General features: G+C 38.2%; 1 protein-coding gene across 7 annotated transcripts in view; it reads right to left on the bottom strand.

The window, feature by feature from the left end:
• Positions 1 to 16,908, bottom strand: part of Sema1a (semaphorin 1a) — a 799,656-nt gene that overhangs the window by 16,421 nt on the left and 766,327 nt on the right. For 6 of the 7 annotated variants that reach the window (XM_022079449.2, XM_022079438.2, XM_087343636.1 and 3 more), the window contains 2 exons: positions 6,541 to 6,682; positions 274 to 479 (listed from right to left, as the gene is read on the bottom strand). In XM_022079449.2, the coding sequence (XP_021935141.1) occupies positions 274 to 479; positions 6,541 to 6,682 (348 nt within the window). The remainder of the gene's footprint in view (positions 1 to 273; positions 480 to 6,540; positions 6,683 to 16,908) is intronic. The other variant, XM_087343635.1, reaches the window with a different exon arrangement.

The raw sequence follows: 16,908 nt of genomic DNA, 5'->3' as shown, positions 1-16,908 counted from the left end.
GGTAATAACATATAAGATTTGAACTAGGTACTTTTTCAATACAAGTTCAGAACATCACTATTCCTACACCAGCCTGCGCTTAAAGTTATTACAGAATCAATCACATATCCTGAGACATTTTCACTGTCTACTTTCACACATGATTACCTCATCAGATTCATCTTTTCCTATCAATCAATATTTTTGCAGATACAATGAATAGGAAATAAACGAATTTAAAGCAAACAGAAAAATATCACAAAGGACTTGAAAAGTATGTGGTATTTCTGCTACTACCTTGGCACTCTGGACTGGCAACCAATTGGAATTTAGTTGTGCTTGTTCCTTGAAGTTGCCCTCAAATGTGTCTGTAATGTCCTGAAGTGCAAATGCACAGACTGCTGAGCCACTGATGCTGTTGGGAGGCGTCGTAAACACCCCATAGATGAGCTGAGCTCTCACGGACCCATACATACCCTCAATCAGTTCAGTAGTTGATTCTGCAAGAAAGAGACAAAACTTCTTTATAATTCACGCTATAACTAATTCTATGATAGTAGACTCAAAGGTTAAACACTGCTAATACCAAATTAAGTCACTGGACATGATCCTGAGCCAGTTCCATCAACTTACACCCTCATATCTTCTCCCTTAAGACACATTTTTTAATATCATCATGCTTTTCCATTCCAATACTGAGATTGTTTTAGGAGAAATGGTTATATTGTCATTCAACTACATATTTACCTTGCCAAATATTTTCCTTTGAATAATAAGGCCTTTTTACAACTTTAATAATTTGAATTACATGGAAGACAAGTTTCTCCTACTGTTCCCCTCATCTCAGACGATTTTGAAAGTAAGGTGGTTTCAGAGCACTGTTAAAGATGTATCATGCATATGTACAATGCACACAGTCAACATTTGTGAATGAAATAATGGCTGGGAATAAGATGACACATTACAAAATTTATAAGTCAGTAGACAAAATAAAAAAGTGTGGTTAAGGTTCTTGATCTTGCCTGTTGTTTTGTATGGGTGCGAAACATGGTCTCTCACTCAGAGGGAGGAACACAGATTGCAGGTGTTTGAGAATAGGGTGTTGAGGAGGATATTTGGGCCTAAGAGGGAAGACGATGGGGCATGGAGAAAACTGCATAATGATGAGCTTAAAAATCAGCAGTCCTCCCCTCCCCCAGTATTGTCAGGGTGATTAAGTCAAGAAGAATGAGATGGGCGGGGCATGTAGCGCGCATGGATCGGACAAGAGGTGTGCACCGGGTATTGGTTGGGAAGCCTGAGGGGAAGAGACCGCTGGGGAGACCTAGACGTAGATGGGAGGATAATCTCAGGCGGGATCTATGGGAGATAGGAGTTGAAGGAGACTGGATTTTGTTGGCCCAGGACAGGGTCCGGTGGAGAGCTTTGGTTAATTCGGTGATGAACCTTTGGGTTCGGTAAGCCATCTAGTTAGTTAGTTAGTTAGTTAGGTTAAGGTTCTTGTTTTCAAGATGGGCTTTCTTCCTTATCGCGTCTGATCAACACCAGACACATATACATTCTCATCAGTTCCATTCTCTGAAGTAATACCATACTAAATCATTGTTTGTAATTAATTTATAAACTTTGTTGTTGTCTGCTAACCGAAAAGTAGTCATTTAGTAAACATAACTGACTGACCACAGCATTTGAAACATGAGGTATAATGTAATGTTGCCAGATATGGTACCAAGGCAGCAAGGCAACAAGGCCCAGGCTCTAATCCACAGCAAATGGAAACATACTCATCCCACAATTTCCAATTCATTGTGTTTTTCAATTGTCCAATAACTTTTTATGTCTTGTAGACATTCGGAAATTGGTGTTATTAATGCAGTAAGTGTAGTTTAGTTTCTTTAATGTCTGTTCATTAATGTTTGCTGTTGCCTCAGTATGTAGAAGGTACTTTTGGCAATGTAAATCTGGCAATATGGGGAAATCAGTCCACGCTTCATCTGCTGTCCATGGCTTTAACTAATTAACCAACCAACTAATGCACCAAACAACTAACTACTTAACTACATAATTATCACAATACAACAGAGTAATTCCTGTGATTATAACAGCTGTTTAAGTTTGTTAAGAAATTTTCTACCTTTTATGCCACCCAAAAATGCATTACCATGTTCATAAGAACCTGCCACTCATCACTAAACAAAGTCAGATGAATCCAGTTCACATCATTTAACTTTAAGATCTCTTATAATACTGTCCTCCCACCTATGCTACCAGGATCTTTGAAGTGGTCCCCTTACGTTTAACGGCTAAAATTTGATATGCCTCTCATTTCTCCCATACATGCTACATGCCTCACTGATCTCATTCTCCTGATTTGATCATCCTAACAAAAGCTCGGTGCAGAACAGAAATCATCAAGCTCTCCACTACAAATTAAGTTATGGGGTTAAAACTGGTCTTTCGAGCACATTCATGGATGTCTAAGATCCTTCAAATTGACACTCATGAGATATTCTTTGAACGGAGAAATTTTTTACCTTCTTTCAAATGAAAGAGAACCACAAATCTCAGATTTGTGTGACTTACTTCCCAACCACGATTCATTAAGACTGGTCCTTTAAGCTGCAGAAGTATGAAACAGTAAAATGAAAGGTGCTTGGAAGGCTTGCAAAGCATTTATATGAGGTGAACTATTCCATCACGCAATTCTACTACAAAAAGCCAGGTGAATGTACTTTTTATTTACTTTCTAATTACATTTTTGTACAACCCTGTAAAGAAACAGTAGTGAGGTTATAAATTAGCTGCTAATTGAAGTAGGATTCTACAGCAATCTAATTTTCTCTTTGTAATGCTTATAATATTAGAAGCTCAGATGGTTAATCAATTCTATAACTTTGTGACTAGAAAGCTAAAGTTTTTCCTGGTTGAATTTAAATACGTAGTACCGATGCTGTGAAATGGTTTCTTAATTACAAAGTCTCTAAAATAATGAAGTGAGAGAAACCAATTACTGTTGAATAACAGGGTCTGGCAACTTAATTTCTGCTGAACAAACAGTTATATCTCCTATTGTATTATTATATTACAGTCAAAGCAATTACTTGGTTGAATAATGAGGAAGAGCAAAGCACATTTCTGTCCCAGTGTCTTGTACAGACAAAACATTCTATGTAGATTCCTTAATTCTGAAACAATAAATTTCAAGCAAATATCAATTAACATTAGCAATAATACCAATATCTGGTACTCAATTGACTTGTTACACCATACTCTGAAAATATGGGCTTGAAACTTATTAACCGTTACATCTCATGCATGGAAAAATACTGTCCCGTACTGTACTTGAAGGTTAGGTTGGTGGTTAGCAGGATTCACGACCCATCGGTATATGGGTTCAATCAGGACCGCGACATTTAATGCTCCTGCTGTGACCACCTGGAGTAATTTTTGGGATGCCATGGAGAAACCATTACACAAGTTGTAAATCTGAGCACCGCCGGGAATCGAACCCGGGACCCCAGGATTACAAGGCCAGTGTTATAACTGCTAGACCACCGTGGTGGTTATTCATCATTACACCATGGTTAGGAAGGGACAAAATGTACATATATAAATTCAGTGCTGTGAAAGAGACACCTCGTTAATGAGCACTGGTTATCTCCGCTCTTATATTCTTTGACAAAATAAAATCTTTTGATATCTCTCGACTCTTCAAACAAATAATCTTTGGCAGGCATGTCAAATTTGAAGCCCTCTTCCACGTTTTATGTGGCCCAACTCAATTCTTCAATTATACATGATACGCAGCCCAAAATGTCCCAATTTTAAGAAATTTTAAGTTTTAAATGCACATCGAATAACCACTTTCATACCGCTGTTTTATATTTTAATTCAATAAAGTGGAAATGCATTTTAATTAAATTCACATCTGTGTGTGATCGTGGGAAGATACAAGAATGAAAATTGTATCCTAAGCCTAAGTTTAGGGAATTAGTAAAAATGGGCAGTAGCGATTTTCTCCATATGTGATAGCCGCTGGAAGAGCCATTTTTTTTAAGCATCCCTCATTAGACAATGAATCTAACTTGCCTGATTTATGACTCTTATTAATGGAAAGTAAAGGTTACCTTAGAAGAGAGAAACAAAAGAAGGCATTTATTTCCTAAATTAAACTATACATTGAAGGGGTTAATCTAATAATATATTGAAAGTCTGCTGCAACGGTTGATTCATTACACTACAATTTTTTGGACAATGTCCATTGTATAATCTATACTTAATGTACACAACATTTTGTGGTATTAGATAGACTCATGATCCATTACTCTACAAAAATTTTGCACACATAGGTCCAAATGTTTGTTGCTTTGTTGTGATATGATACTATAACTTATTGCCTGCTGTTAGGTGATCGCTGCCTTGGATGGGTCCTCAAATTGTCGTAAATAATTTCTAACAAATCCAACTTACCTGCTTCAATAGCAATTTTGACTAGTTAACAATAATATTAAAAAGCACTGTCATCATATCACATTGCGATTTCTTAAAAAAACAATTTTTTTCTCAATGTAATATGTAAGGAATACGTAAAACCAGTGAGGAAGCATAGTACTTCCAGGCTTTGTAGAAGAAATGGCTATGATAATAGCAGAAGATTAAAAACTTTACAGTAACAGGATTTTTGTTAAGAACCAAGATCAATCACAATTAGATGACAAACAAGATCGTTTACATCAACAAAAAACAATAATAATTTACTAATAATGCACGCGAACGACAGATGCCTACGGAGAGGGGGGGGGGGGGAGCTGGTTAAAATATTAAAGCAGACAAGTAGATGGAAAGGAGTAATTAAATAAACACTGAATTGAAAGAAGTGCAGCTTTTATAACTCGGAAAATGATTAATTGAATACTGAAACGTAGACAGAGTCACTCTTTTGAACCGTCGACGGAATCTACGATGCGTGAGCTGTACAGTGGTGCCATAATGCTGAATCCACTACCTTGCATACAAAATAAAGTGTTCTGTATTCTGCAACAAACCAGTAGGATCTGTGCGAGAATCTCCTTGGTATTGTGAGGACTAAAGGCAGGTTTCCACAAAATTCCAGGCAAAATTCTTTTAGAACACATGCCACTTGCAGCCATTAAATAACCAAGTCCCTCCTACTTTAATTCAATCCTCTCTTCAGATGGCAGGCCTGCAGCTCGTTATAACGAATGAAGCTCCGGAAATCGAGCAATGGCAGTATAACCATTACATCTTATGTGGAAGAAATATCACTGTCCAATTGAGGAAATATAGTTATCGTGATATAACCAGAAGAATTTGCTATTACCCAACATAAGATACTGATACAAGGTGGAGTAATCGTTCCATCCAGTGTGGAGAAAATGCCACTATTTAGCTGAAGAAACTGAGACAAACTGGTATAAATGTACATGTACTGTAGAGTGTAATATGTCATTAAAGATCGCTCGAGTAGTCGTGGCACGTAAGTGCACGATGTTTAAGCCGAGAGAGGGGAGTTCAGTAGTAGTCGGGGGGTCGCACAGCTCCAGCTGCGGTGATGCATCGTTCTGAACACTTCTAGAGCTACAAACCAACTGAAGCTGACACCCCTCTGGGACGTGCTTCGGACGGGTCCATCTCATACGACCAAAACCAGTCCTTTGCGCAAGTGCCAGCACTTCTAACGCACCCTATGCCTAATTGAAGAAACGAAATAATGACGGCATAATCATTACATCTCCAGTGAAGAAAATGCCATTACAAAAAACTGAAGTTAAGTGAGGGCCCTAAGTTTAGTCTAAGTATTGATTTGATTTGGTAATCATGGCGAATTGCCGTACTGTTAGGTCGATTTTAAACCCACTGTTCAATCATTATCGTAAGGAGACAGCCACAACGGTCTAAATATTACATCTGATCTCAATTAACAGCAAGAATGGTGGCAACTTTTAAATTGCGATTTAACACTTACGGCAGTTACATTGATGAGATCGACGTTAAAAATGTACCTCCGCATCCTAAACTGTCGAAGTTATGTATTTCTCTACACAAATGCCTCCTGGTGGTGGGGACGAAACAGCAACTCAGTCTTTTCGAGAAACAAACGATTCACTCCCGAATTATCAGTCAAGAAATTCAGTACAAATAAAATGAAAAATAAATAAGAATTCCATAATGCACAAGGTACAAAACTGCATATCGGGGCAATGAAGAAGGAAAATAGTAAGAAACAAAAGTCAGAAAAGGAAAAAAAAATTCGTAAGAAGAATAATACAGATAGAAGTGGGGAAAGATTAGGAGGGAGCGAAGGAAAGAAGAAAATCAGGAATGACAAGAGGCAGGAGAAGGGTAAAGAACAACATATGCAGTGTATGTAGTTTAGAAAACCACCATGTTTGTAAGGAACCTACTGCCCCCATCTTCGGGGCTGTATCACAAAACTGACTTCTTCTCCAAGACCTGAGTCTGAAAAGGATATGTTTGGGTTTTTGTAAAATAGCACCAAAATAATTAAAACGTTTTTCTTTTAGGGATGGCCACACTTACGTATCTCGTTGAAGTAGAAGGGGAAGTCCCCTGTCACCGAGCAGTTGAGGCGAGACTTTAGGAAGGACGTCCAGCGGTTTCGGAAGCGGTGAGGTCCTCCACGGTCGTGCTTGCAGACACGGGCCACGCGGGAATACACAGCCTGCGAACAATAGTCGCACAGATCAAGCAAGTTATTCTATGCCAGCAAACAAACATGTTACAACGGTCTTATGACACAACACGGGGCATCACACACTGCAAATTCTAAATCAGTCATTCTTATGTCATTTCAGGGATCAAGTTACAATGAATCATCACTTATCATTTTCACAAAAATAAATCAGGCAACTGCTGTCGCTATTTTCAATTTCCTTAACAGAAAGAACGCCTTAAATGACGTACAATTTTCTGCTCCCATCACATAAGTTCGCGCAACGGCCATGTTGATCACATGAAGCTTAAGAAAAAGTACCAAAATAAGAATGCATTCAGTGACACAATGCCATGACTTGTTTCACAAAAATCGATCAGTTAGTATCTATGGCATCTACGTAAGATGTGAGAATATAGAATGAATCTTCTAGCTCAGGATAGGGTATAGAGGCAGGAACTTATGAACACGGTAAATGAACACGTTAAGGCTCCATAAAATATGAAGAATGTCTTGATTATTTCAGCATACTGTCTAGTGGCGGGCGCTTGTGAATAGGTAATGAAGCTTCGAGCACCATAAAGAGTGAGAAATTTCTCAACTAATTTGGCAATTACAAGTTCCTCAAGTACGGCTAAGTACGATGGATTGTTGATTTTTACTTTGTCACACCCTTTTTATCTTTCACGATCATTCCGCCATGCAAGGCAGTTTAACGTCGGTAGTTGCCAAATCGTCGTTACATAAACCAACTAAAAACATATGTTTCGCTGGAGGGGGGGGGGATTTAAAAGATATGACGATTCTCACTGTTGTCGAGTTTCATAGCTGCCAGTCTATTGGTTAAACGTTCAACACTGAATACAGTCGATTCAACTCGAGAACCACTGGGCAGATATCGATGAAATTTGATATGTAAGTTGTGGTATTCTGTACGACCTCACAATCGTATTTTGAATATCCTATGAGTGATGGTAATACAATTACAGACGATGAAATTCGAGAGGTACACAATGTGGTGCTGCGGTCTGGTAGTCAAAGTGGGAACTATTGAACATGACTGATTTAATAAATATACACGTTGCAAGGAACGTATGAGGATATTATATGTACTGAAGTACGGAACACACTTTCCTAGCTTGTTACATCAAGGCAGTATTGGACCTGCGCGAAATCTAGAACGTGTAAGAGGAAAGGACCGAAATGAAGACATCTGTGATGTCGTTAGGTGAAGGCATTTTACGATTTGTGTTTATGTCAACACACCGAACTCTCCAAGCTCGATCTTTCTCTGTTAACAAAATCACGGACACAGCCCGTGACAGAGAAGTCTGCGAGAGTGGATTCGGCCAACTCTCTTGAGCAGACAAACTCTAAACGCTCCATAAAATACTTGGACTATACGGTCATATACGCGTCGTTATTTAACGACACATCCCAGTGTTTACATTAAATATGATCGAATTATAGAGTAATTAGTGAATAATGAATTGGAACGGCTAGGGAAGGAAGCATCCTGACCTAATGTAAGACACTATCCCAGAATTTGCTTGGAGAGACTGAGGAATGCCACGAGAAATTTCAAATCAGGATAGCTGGTCTCCGGGCCACAAATTGAATCCGGACCTCCAAAATACGAAAAAAGTGTATGAAACATTTAAATTTATTTAATTTATTAATTCTTCCAGCCCCAGTAATCCTGCCATACGCAACCCAGCGGCCACGGCTAAAATATCATAGTAGTAATTAGATACCATTTTCTTTATTTGGGGAAAGTTCTTACATCAAACAAACGTAGACCTCTAGATCCTCAGGAACACCGTCTTCAATCGAGAGAATTGTCTTCTTCCTGACATAATTCATTACTACTACACCCGGTAAGACTCTTAACAGTGGTAATACAGGATTTTACGTACAAACCATGTTATTTTTTTTCCTTCCCACTCCAAAACCTTGAATTATATATATAATTCACATACTTCCCACGTTCAAATTTAACGTGGTTCAGCAGTACCGTTACCCGGGCTTCACAATAAAATGGAATTAGCACTGCTGTACTTTGGTTTCAACAGCGTCTTTGTCGTAATTAAATTCACTTCTGTGAAGAAAGTTGTTGGGAATGCCAACTTCAAGTTCTATGCAGAAAGAAATTATTCCATGACCCGTGAATGAGCTCGTTAAATGTAGGCTCATTTCGCTTAACGCTCGTTAGCATGAAATTGTCTTTGTGTACATTCCCTGCACAAAGCAGAATGGATTCTAGACGAGAATCCTCAATGCATAACGTGTGATTTCCATGCGCTTGCCAAATATTGTTAGACTCAGGTTTGGGGTATCCAGGGGGCTAAGGTGAAATGGAAAATTTGCTCTGACAAGAAATGAAAAAAAAAGACTACCTAAAACATCCAAGACATGGGATGATACGAGTAAAAATAAAGTCACAAATAACGAGAATGGGAGACGGAGAGAGATTTAAATACAATGTTCGTTGGTGGGCTTATATATTAGTGTTTAATTGCAAATGATAGCTGGTGGTGTGGGCTGACAGCACGGTATGATATTTCCGCAACAAGCTATCGCCATGTCGACTACTGCATTTCCTAGTCCTTGCGGCACAGCCGCCAAATATCCTCACTGTACACTTTGTACAATAAAACCAAGCGCTTGAAATTTAAAAGTTTCAAATCGGAAGTGATGTAAGCTTACGAGAACGCATAGGTAACCAACCGAAGGAGAGCTTTCACCTGTGTTTTGCTTTCGGAAGACTGAAAAATCCACTTGTGTTTTTTCTTCAATGCTTACAAATACAAGATCACGTATTACTGGAATCATGACGCCAGCTGTACGCTTACATCACTTCCGGTTTGGGATATAAATTTCCAGCGATTAATTTTTGTTGTGCAGAGTGAACAAAAAGACAAAGTGGTAGTAAGCTCGATTTAGGAATAGTCACAAAATAGCTCAAAACTATTTTTTCAGGCGTGTGACTATTTGATGTGCTGAAATTCAGTATCGGATTTGAGAGTAAAAGGAAATATCAATGTACTGCGATAAGTTGAATATACACAAACACTTTACATTCGCCTCAAGTTAGTGAGTAAAACTACAAAAGACTGAGTCAGAATAGTCGATATCTCGGTAAAAATTCGAACCCTGTATATTCCGAATACGAGCAGAATTATTTCTACACAAACCTACGCGGTTTCCAGCTACTCTGACTTCTGTCAGCCTATTAACCTTGCAGGGAATTATTCTGCACAAGGTCGCCGCCCTCTCTTGACGCTTCGTTGTGCACTTTCTGGACAAACAAACCATGAAATACAGAAGTTACGTCAACACACACACATTTAAAAGCAGCTGAAATATACAAGTGGTAGGTATCCAAAATATACACACGTTATATCTTTAGAATATTCACACAAATCTCACTAATTCTGAACAAATTACAAGTATCATAACCCTATTAAGTATGCTGGGTCGAAAGAGCACTTCAAACTCTTAACTTCCTGCGTATTTCCGCTTGCCTCATATTCCAGCATAAACACACATCAGACATTATGCAGAAACGCACCCTTTAATGTTAACCTCTCCTCAGAAGTTAATTTGCCAGTTCTTATTATTTATAATGATATACCGTATTTAATTACGTGATAACTTCGTAGTGATACCACATAGAGTTTCTACAAGTGTAATAATTGAAATCGCAACTATACAAAGGAAGGAAGGAACCCAGCCATTATCCACCAATCACAGCATCAGAACTTTGCGAACCGTGTAGCTTCCGAAGTATCTGCAAAATACACAATCACCTAGGTTTCCAGTTTGAATTGATTTTTTTTCCCAGTTAGCTGCCTTGTGCTGTTACATAATGCTTTTGTCCCACGAAACATTGTGATTGCTTTGAGTTTGGTTTGTACTCCCTGTGGGCACTTTGTAATATCGCTGCAGGCAACGAAACTACACACCTAACAGCCACAATGCACCAGTTTTCAATTCCCACATATGGTTGAACAGTTCTGTAAAATCGCTGACGTAATAGTAACAAAAGAACTGATTTGTAACATGTAATATGAAAGTCTAAATATGTTTAACAAAAAGTTTGTACACGATGTCAATTACTGATACATACATATAACATCCGGCTTCAAACATCTACAGCAGATGCAATTTTATTACGGCTGGCAACGTGTGTCAAACAGAATATTTAAAAAAAATAAGTGCGATATTAAAGTAGAGAGTACTATAAAAAAAACGTATATATTGTGTACGTAGAATGACTCTAAGCCACTGTGCACCGACTGTAAATAGCAAAAGTGGTGAATTAAAGTATATGCCATGAATACATAGGCTTATGCATGCAGCCCTCACACAATTTCGTAATATTGTATAACTCTGTAAAATGAAAGAGTTGTCACCAAATTTAAATGACACTGTACATTTAATTTTAAGCGGATAATTAACTAACATAAACCAACAGATATGTAACAGAAAATTATTGAGTAATATGTGACCTGTTTGTGACAGGAAGATAAACATTTTGATTAAACTGCTTTGATGTTCAATAAATTGTCCTGTGTTTAAGAAACTTGCCACGAATACGCATGTATGCGGTTCTGACACATTCTACTGTGTCCACTCCTAATATAATAGCCCATGTCCGTCACGCTTGGTTGTATGAGAGCCGTTCGTGCGATGGGGAAAAAACTATCTTTTTTTTGAATTCTTGCAGGGTGTTGTGGCAGGCATGATTTAAAGCACTTGTGAGCAACTGGCAGCTTTCATCTTGAAGACAAAGCGACTGAGCATCGACTTGGTGACGATTTTTATAATGAACCTCGAGGCAATGAGAAATTGTTTGTACAAATGCGGAGGGTATATTAACGTAAATTTATTACCACAAAGCACCTGCTACATAGAGTATATCATTCTTGATTTATTTATAACGCACAGATTCCTTCAAATGAATATAACCATATAATAAGATTAGTACGAACTATAAATCATAGAATTTAATGATCCATTTATATGCATAATTATCACTGTCATATATTAATATTATGTTAAATTTGTCAGACATAACCTCAAAATTTCGCAGGATGGTCATGTTTGTAACTGTCAACATACATTTTTTCAGAGACGAAGAAATTTAAAGCATTACGCCGAGATCTGCCTATAGAGTAAAATATCACGACGATAGAAGACAAAGGAATTTACTTCTGATACCTCAAAACACCTACGACGAATTACCGCCTATCGAAAGTCTTTCGTGATATTTTTCACCACCAAATTCTTTCAAAATCTTTCATACTTGCTGTAAACGATTATATTCGATGTTACATGACCTCTGCAGACAAAACAGCGTCACTATATAACATACAACTGAATCGTAAAGCTTGAAATACGGTCGAAACACTAAGATCATAAACGGACGCACTTCTGGAACACTCTGTATTCGGTCCATACGGTGTGCGCCCACACCTGTGGAGCTGAAGGATCGATTTATAATGATGGCACATGAATTGAATGGTTCAGAAACGAGATAGCGTACATAACCAACGAACATAAAGGTTTTCTGTGGTTTCGGCCTGTTTCATTTACAGATTGGCTTCAGAGTTCGGAGTTTTGCTTCACAGAGAAGCTAAATGTAATGCGTCAGTGTTTGTCCTACATATACAGGGGCAAATTACTGTGGTGTCGATGTACCCTTAAATCAACATATCACCAATAAGCGCTAACACGTACTTAATGCTACAGCTAAACCAACATGTTGCATTTTCCCTTTCGATGCGAATGTTTGCAGTTTAAACTGTCATAAAGCAAAGTTCAGTAAGCAAAATTCTTTTTAAATTTAAATAAAATCAAAAAGTTCTGTGACAATCTGTCGTATCTACTTGTATTCACAGCCTCCGTCTACATGGCGAGCGCAGTAAAACATATAAATCAAAACTTTGACATAGCTGACACTAGTACAGAAACTGTCAGAGAAAATAAAACATTCGCATAGTCACCATGTTTGTAGTTTTTACATAAAGTAAATATTTCATGCAAATTAGTAGGTCGCTTAAAATCCATACAAAATACCACACGTTCCCTGCTTCGAAGCGTTTATCGTAATCAAGAGGGGCTCTGTTCTAAAAAGGCCTACATATTTCGCGCTGTTTTAAATCCTAAAAAATCAAAACAAAACTTTACAGCTGAAGCAGTTCATCATGCAGCTGGACTATAAATATATATAATTTATATTTCGTATAAGATATTTGTTGGACCTTAAAGACATCAAGCATGGCCAGGGAATAAACTTTTAAAATTATGTCTGATATCTTTAAAATTGAGGAAATTTATACTAACAAGAATTGTGAATAAACATAATTTTAAGAGACGTTTAATAGACTTTCTAAACAAAAGGAAGTGTTATAAAAAAAACCAGACTCCTAATAGCAAATACATCATACGATCGGGTCTGAATTAAACTCAAAAAATAATTCCCATTGTACTCTTTACTTGTGGTTAGTTCGGAATACACAGCATCGGATAACAGATGATTAATAAATACGCAAGTAAGCGGTCGTGGCCTAACTGAAGGCATTATCCCGGTGTTTCTCTGAAGATACTGAGTAAAACCACGAAAAGACTAGTTCCGTCTCCGAGCCGATATTTGAAGCTGTATCCTAAAGAACGCGAAGTAATAGTGCCAACTCCAGGATGCAGGGCATCTCTCGATAAAAGTATAATGGCTCGCGAATCAATAAATACCTGCTCTTATGCCACTCTATAGTTAAATAATCATGTCCGCTAGATCCATCCCGCATCGCCACATTCTGTTACTCTGAAATTCATTTTAATATTACCATTTTACACATACACCTAGTCTCTAAATCTCTCTTCTTTTGAGGTTTAATAACAAATTGTTAATGTCTGTCTTCTCCTCCATGCGTGATACATAGGCTTTTACTCCGCCCAAATTATACCAATGAATCCATCCAAGCCTCTGATCTATTGCGACACTTCTTAATATGCCTACAAAGTGGAGGACCACCTGTTGTCGGCTGGTATAGACCGTAATTCAACACATTTGCTGTCACCCTCCGTCCGTAACAAGATGTACCACGATGTGTGACACAGGACTCGAGAGATACCATTCGCTAAAACAAATTAGAAAACCCAGCCTGTGGAGTAAACCTTCAAACAGTTAAAGGCTGCCTATCTCCAGGCGTTTCCTAGGGCACAGATTACAGTATGTGGTTATTAATAGTGCTTTTAATGACATCAATATACACATAGGAAACGTCTGTTTACAACGAACACTGCCCTGTGTGATACATTAATTAACATTTTAAACATGCTTTGTTTACTTGCATTAATGGAGCACAGTTTTGCTCCTAGGCTAATGTAACTGCAGGGCCATCACCACAGCCAAATAAAACAAGAGGAATGACATTATTCTGGCCCCAATTTAGAGAACTTCACAACATGCATCACATCCTGATAGACGGACTTCCGGAACTAACTTTGTCTCTGCAGTTCAAAAGTACAGTCAAATGAATTTATGGTGGCCGCTAGACTGCGTCAGAGGGGAGTAAAGACGAAAGTAGTGGGGAAAAGAGAGACTACGTAATGGATAGGCGTAAACTTGCAACAATTCAGTTCGCCTGCGGATGCTTCTACATCGTAGCTTCTAAACAGACTGAGCTCCGGCTGCTAATCAGCAAACCAGCTTTGCTCTGAATGGCCACTCACACAGACCAGAACTCCACTCAACAGCCAGTTCTACTGAAAAACACTGTAATTAAAATCAAACACCAATTGCCATATGCCGCCAACACCAAGTGACTAAAGAGTAAAACTGTGTCAGCCAAAAAAGGTAGCTGTTAGTGACAGACCTAATTGTGTCCAACAAAAATCCCACGTGATTGCGTACGTCATCAAATTTAAAGTTAATTAATACTTAATATTTCATTTATTATTAATATAACAGACTAACAGCAAAGCTGTAACTACTCGTTCCGCGAATTTCATACACTATTCACAAATACGTGATACGTCGCATGCAAATGCACTCAACAAAACATTCGCATTTACTCGAAACCGATGTTCCACAGTGTCACATTTGGCACCACTGTATGTTCTACGTTTCCTTGCTTCCTCACCCATTTTCTTTACGTCATCCCAAGCCACAGCACATCTGATTGGTGCGCACTTAGCCGCCAGTTCTACTGACATATAATACCAGGTGATTCAAAAAGGACTTTACAACTATGAAAGTGTATAGAAATTTATTCAGAAAGCTTACAGAATCGGTTGAGGTGTCATTTTGTAGCAAAACAAATCAAGTTTGACTCACGTTGTGCTGTAGTACCGAATTCCGTCACCGCGAGCGCAAGCGGCAGTGCATTTGAAAATGGCTCGAAAATTTTCTCATACCACAGTTAGACGAAGATGACCAAAAAGGACGCATTCACTTCCAGCTAGACGGCGCACCACCTCACTACCTCACAGAAGTCCGGGATTTCCTCAATAACCGTTTCCCAGGTCGGTGGATTGGTCGAACAGGGTCGATAGCATGGCCATCTCGTTCTCCAGATTTGACACCTCTCGATTTTTTCTTATGGGGTTTCATTAAAGATCGTGTGTATGTTCCACCCTTATCTGCCAATCTCACTGAGCTCAAAGCTCGAATCACCGCCGCAGTTGCAGAAGTGACACCGGATATGCTGGATCGTGTTTGGCAAGAAATTTATTTCAGGTGGGATGTCTTCAGTATCACCAATGGCAATCACATCGAACCAAAATGACTGTTTGTGGTAAAACTTGATTTGTTTTGCTACAAAATGACACCTCAACCGATTCTGTAAGCCTTCTGAATAAATTTCTATACACTTTCAAAGTTGTAAAGTCCTTTTTGAATCACTCTGTATAGTATCACCACCCTGAACTCACCACACTCGACTTTATTTTACTATGGTTCTTACGAGATGAGACTGTTTCTGAGGAATGGTAACGCCTAATGGACCCCCACACTCAAATTAACCTGAACGCGGTTAGAGACGTAAATCGCAGACTTCCATAAAATTAAAGGATGTTAGAGACCTGACGCTTTTAACGTCGGTAATCTTATACAGACTACACAGAAAAATAATCCTGAAGACACCCACCTTTAATTTGGAAAACGTAAAGTTATAAAACCAGTTCATTTGTTATAGCTTCGTATTACGTTTGTTTTTAGAGAATTTATTTCACTCATTTTGTTCATATCTGACACGCTCCGGGCAGGATGTTTAACATTATCGCTCTAGGCTTGTGTTCGAAGTTGGGGTTTCATTTGTTTCCTTCACCACCTCCAGGTGAACATAGATATAATAACAATAACGGTCGTGACTATACACATCCTTGCAAATCCTTACCCATTCACAATTATCTTTCAATTTCATGCGATGATTTGACATCGGTGAAGTCAATACAGCGTCGGTAAAAAATGTAAGCTTGGGCCATTTAGATGGACATTCGTTCACATTTTGATGTCGTCTATTCTTCTCTTGCGTCTTCAAGTCGTGTGCTGTTTTACACAAGTCATGTTCAATATCCTCCACTTCTCTGGTATATTATCCGATTCAGTATTCACAGTTTCCGTAAGCATCAGACCAAACACGAAAAACGAAAATTACAGAACTAAAGAATCAAACGAAATTAGAGACTCCCCATGTGATACAAATTCCATGAATCGTAATTAAAAATTTACGTAATAAATTGTAATTTATTTAAATAGTTGACACATCCATTTTGAGTTCCGGATAGGTTATATTTTTTTCTAATTAAAGCCATAGTAAATTCGCTGTTTAATGCTGAGGAAACAGGAAACCGTGGAGTACAGTTCGGATCCCACATCTACTACACTAGCAAACTGACTAATTCTTAGGTACCTTAACGACGGTGTTTCGACTTCAAATTTTAGTGTATGAAACTACTTGACGGATTTCAATAAAATTTAGAATTTGCGGTTTTTGCGCTAAACATTTTCGGACGAATTCACTTTCGGTGCGAAACGGTCCAATATAAAAACTTCTTTAAACAATTTTCTTAAAAGGCTTCGTAAAAATTTGTACATCAGTATGAGAAAAATATTATTCAGCAAACTTCTACAGCTTTTTATTTGAAACTTAGTTCTGCTTAAAGATATGTCGTGGGGAAAAAATGTGATATATAAATAAAAACGTCATCGGAGCTTATTTCCGCAAATA

Source organism: Zootermopsis nevadensis, unplaced genomic scaffold (genome assembly GCF_977971745.1).
Source record: "Zootermopsis nevadensis isolate Lab colony 2312 unplaced genomic scaffold, Znev_1.0 Znev_ptg000006l, whole genome shotgun sequence".
NCBI lineage: Eukaryota > Metazoa > Arthropoda > Insecta > Blattodea > Termopsidae > Zootermopsis > Zootermopsis nevadensis.
This window is presented reverse-complemented; position numbering and strand designations above follow the sequence as displayed.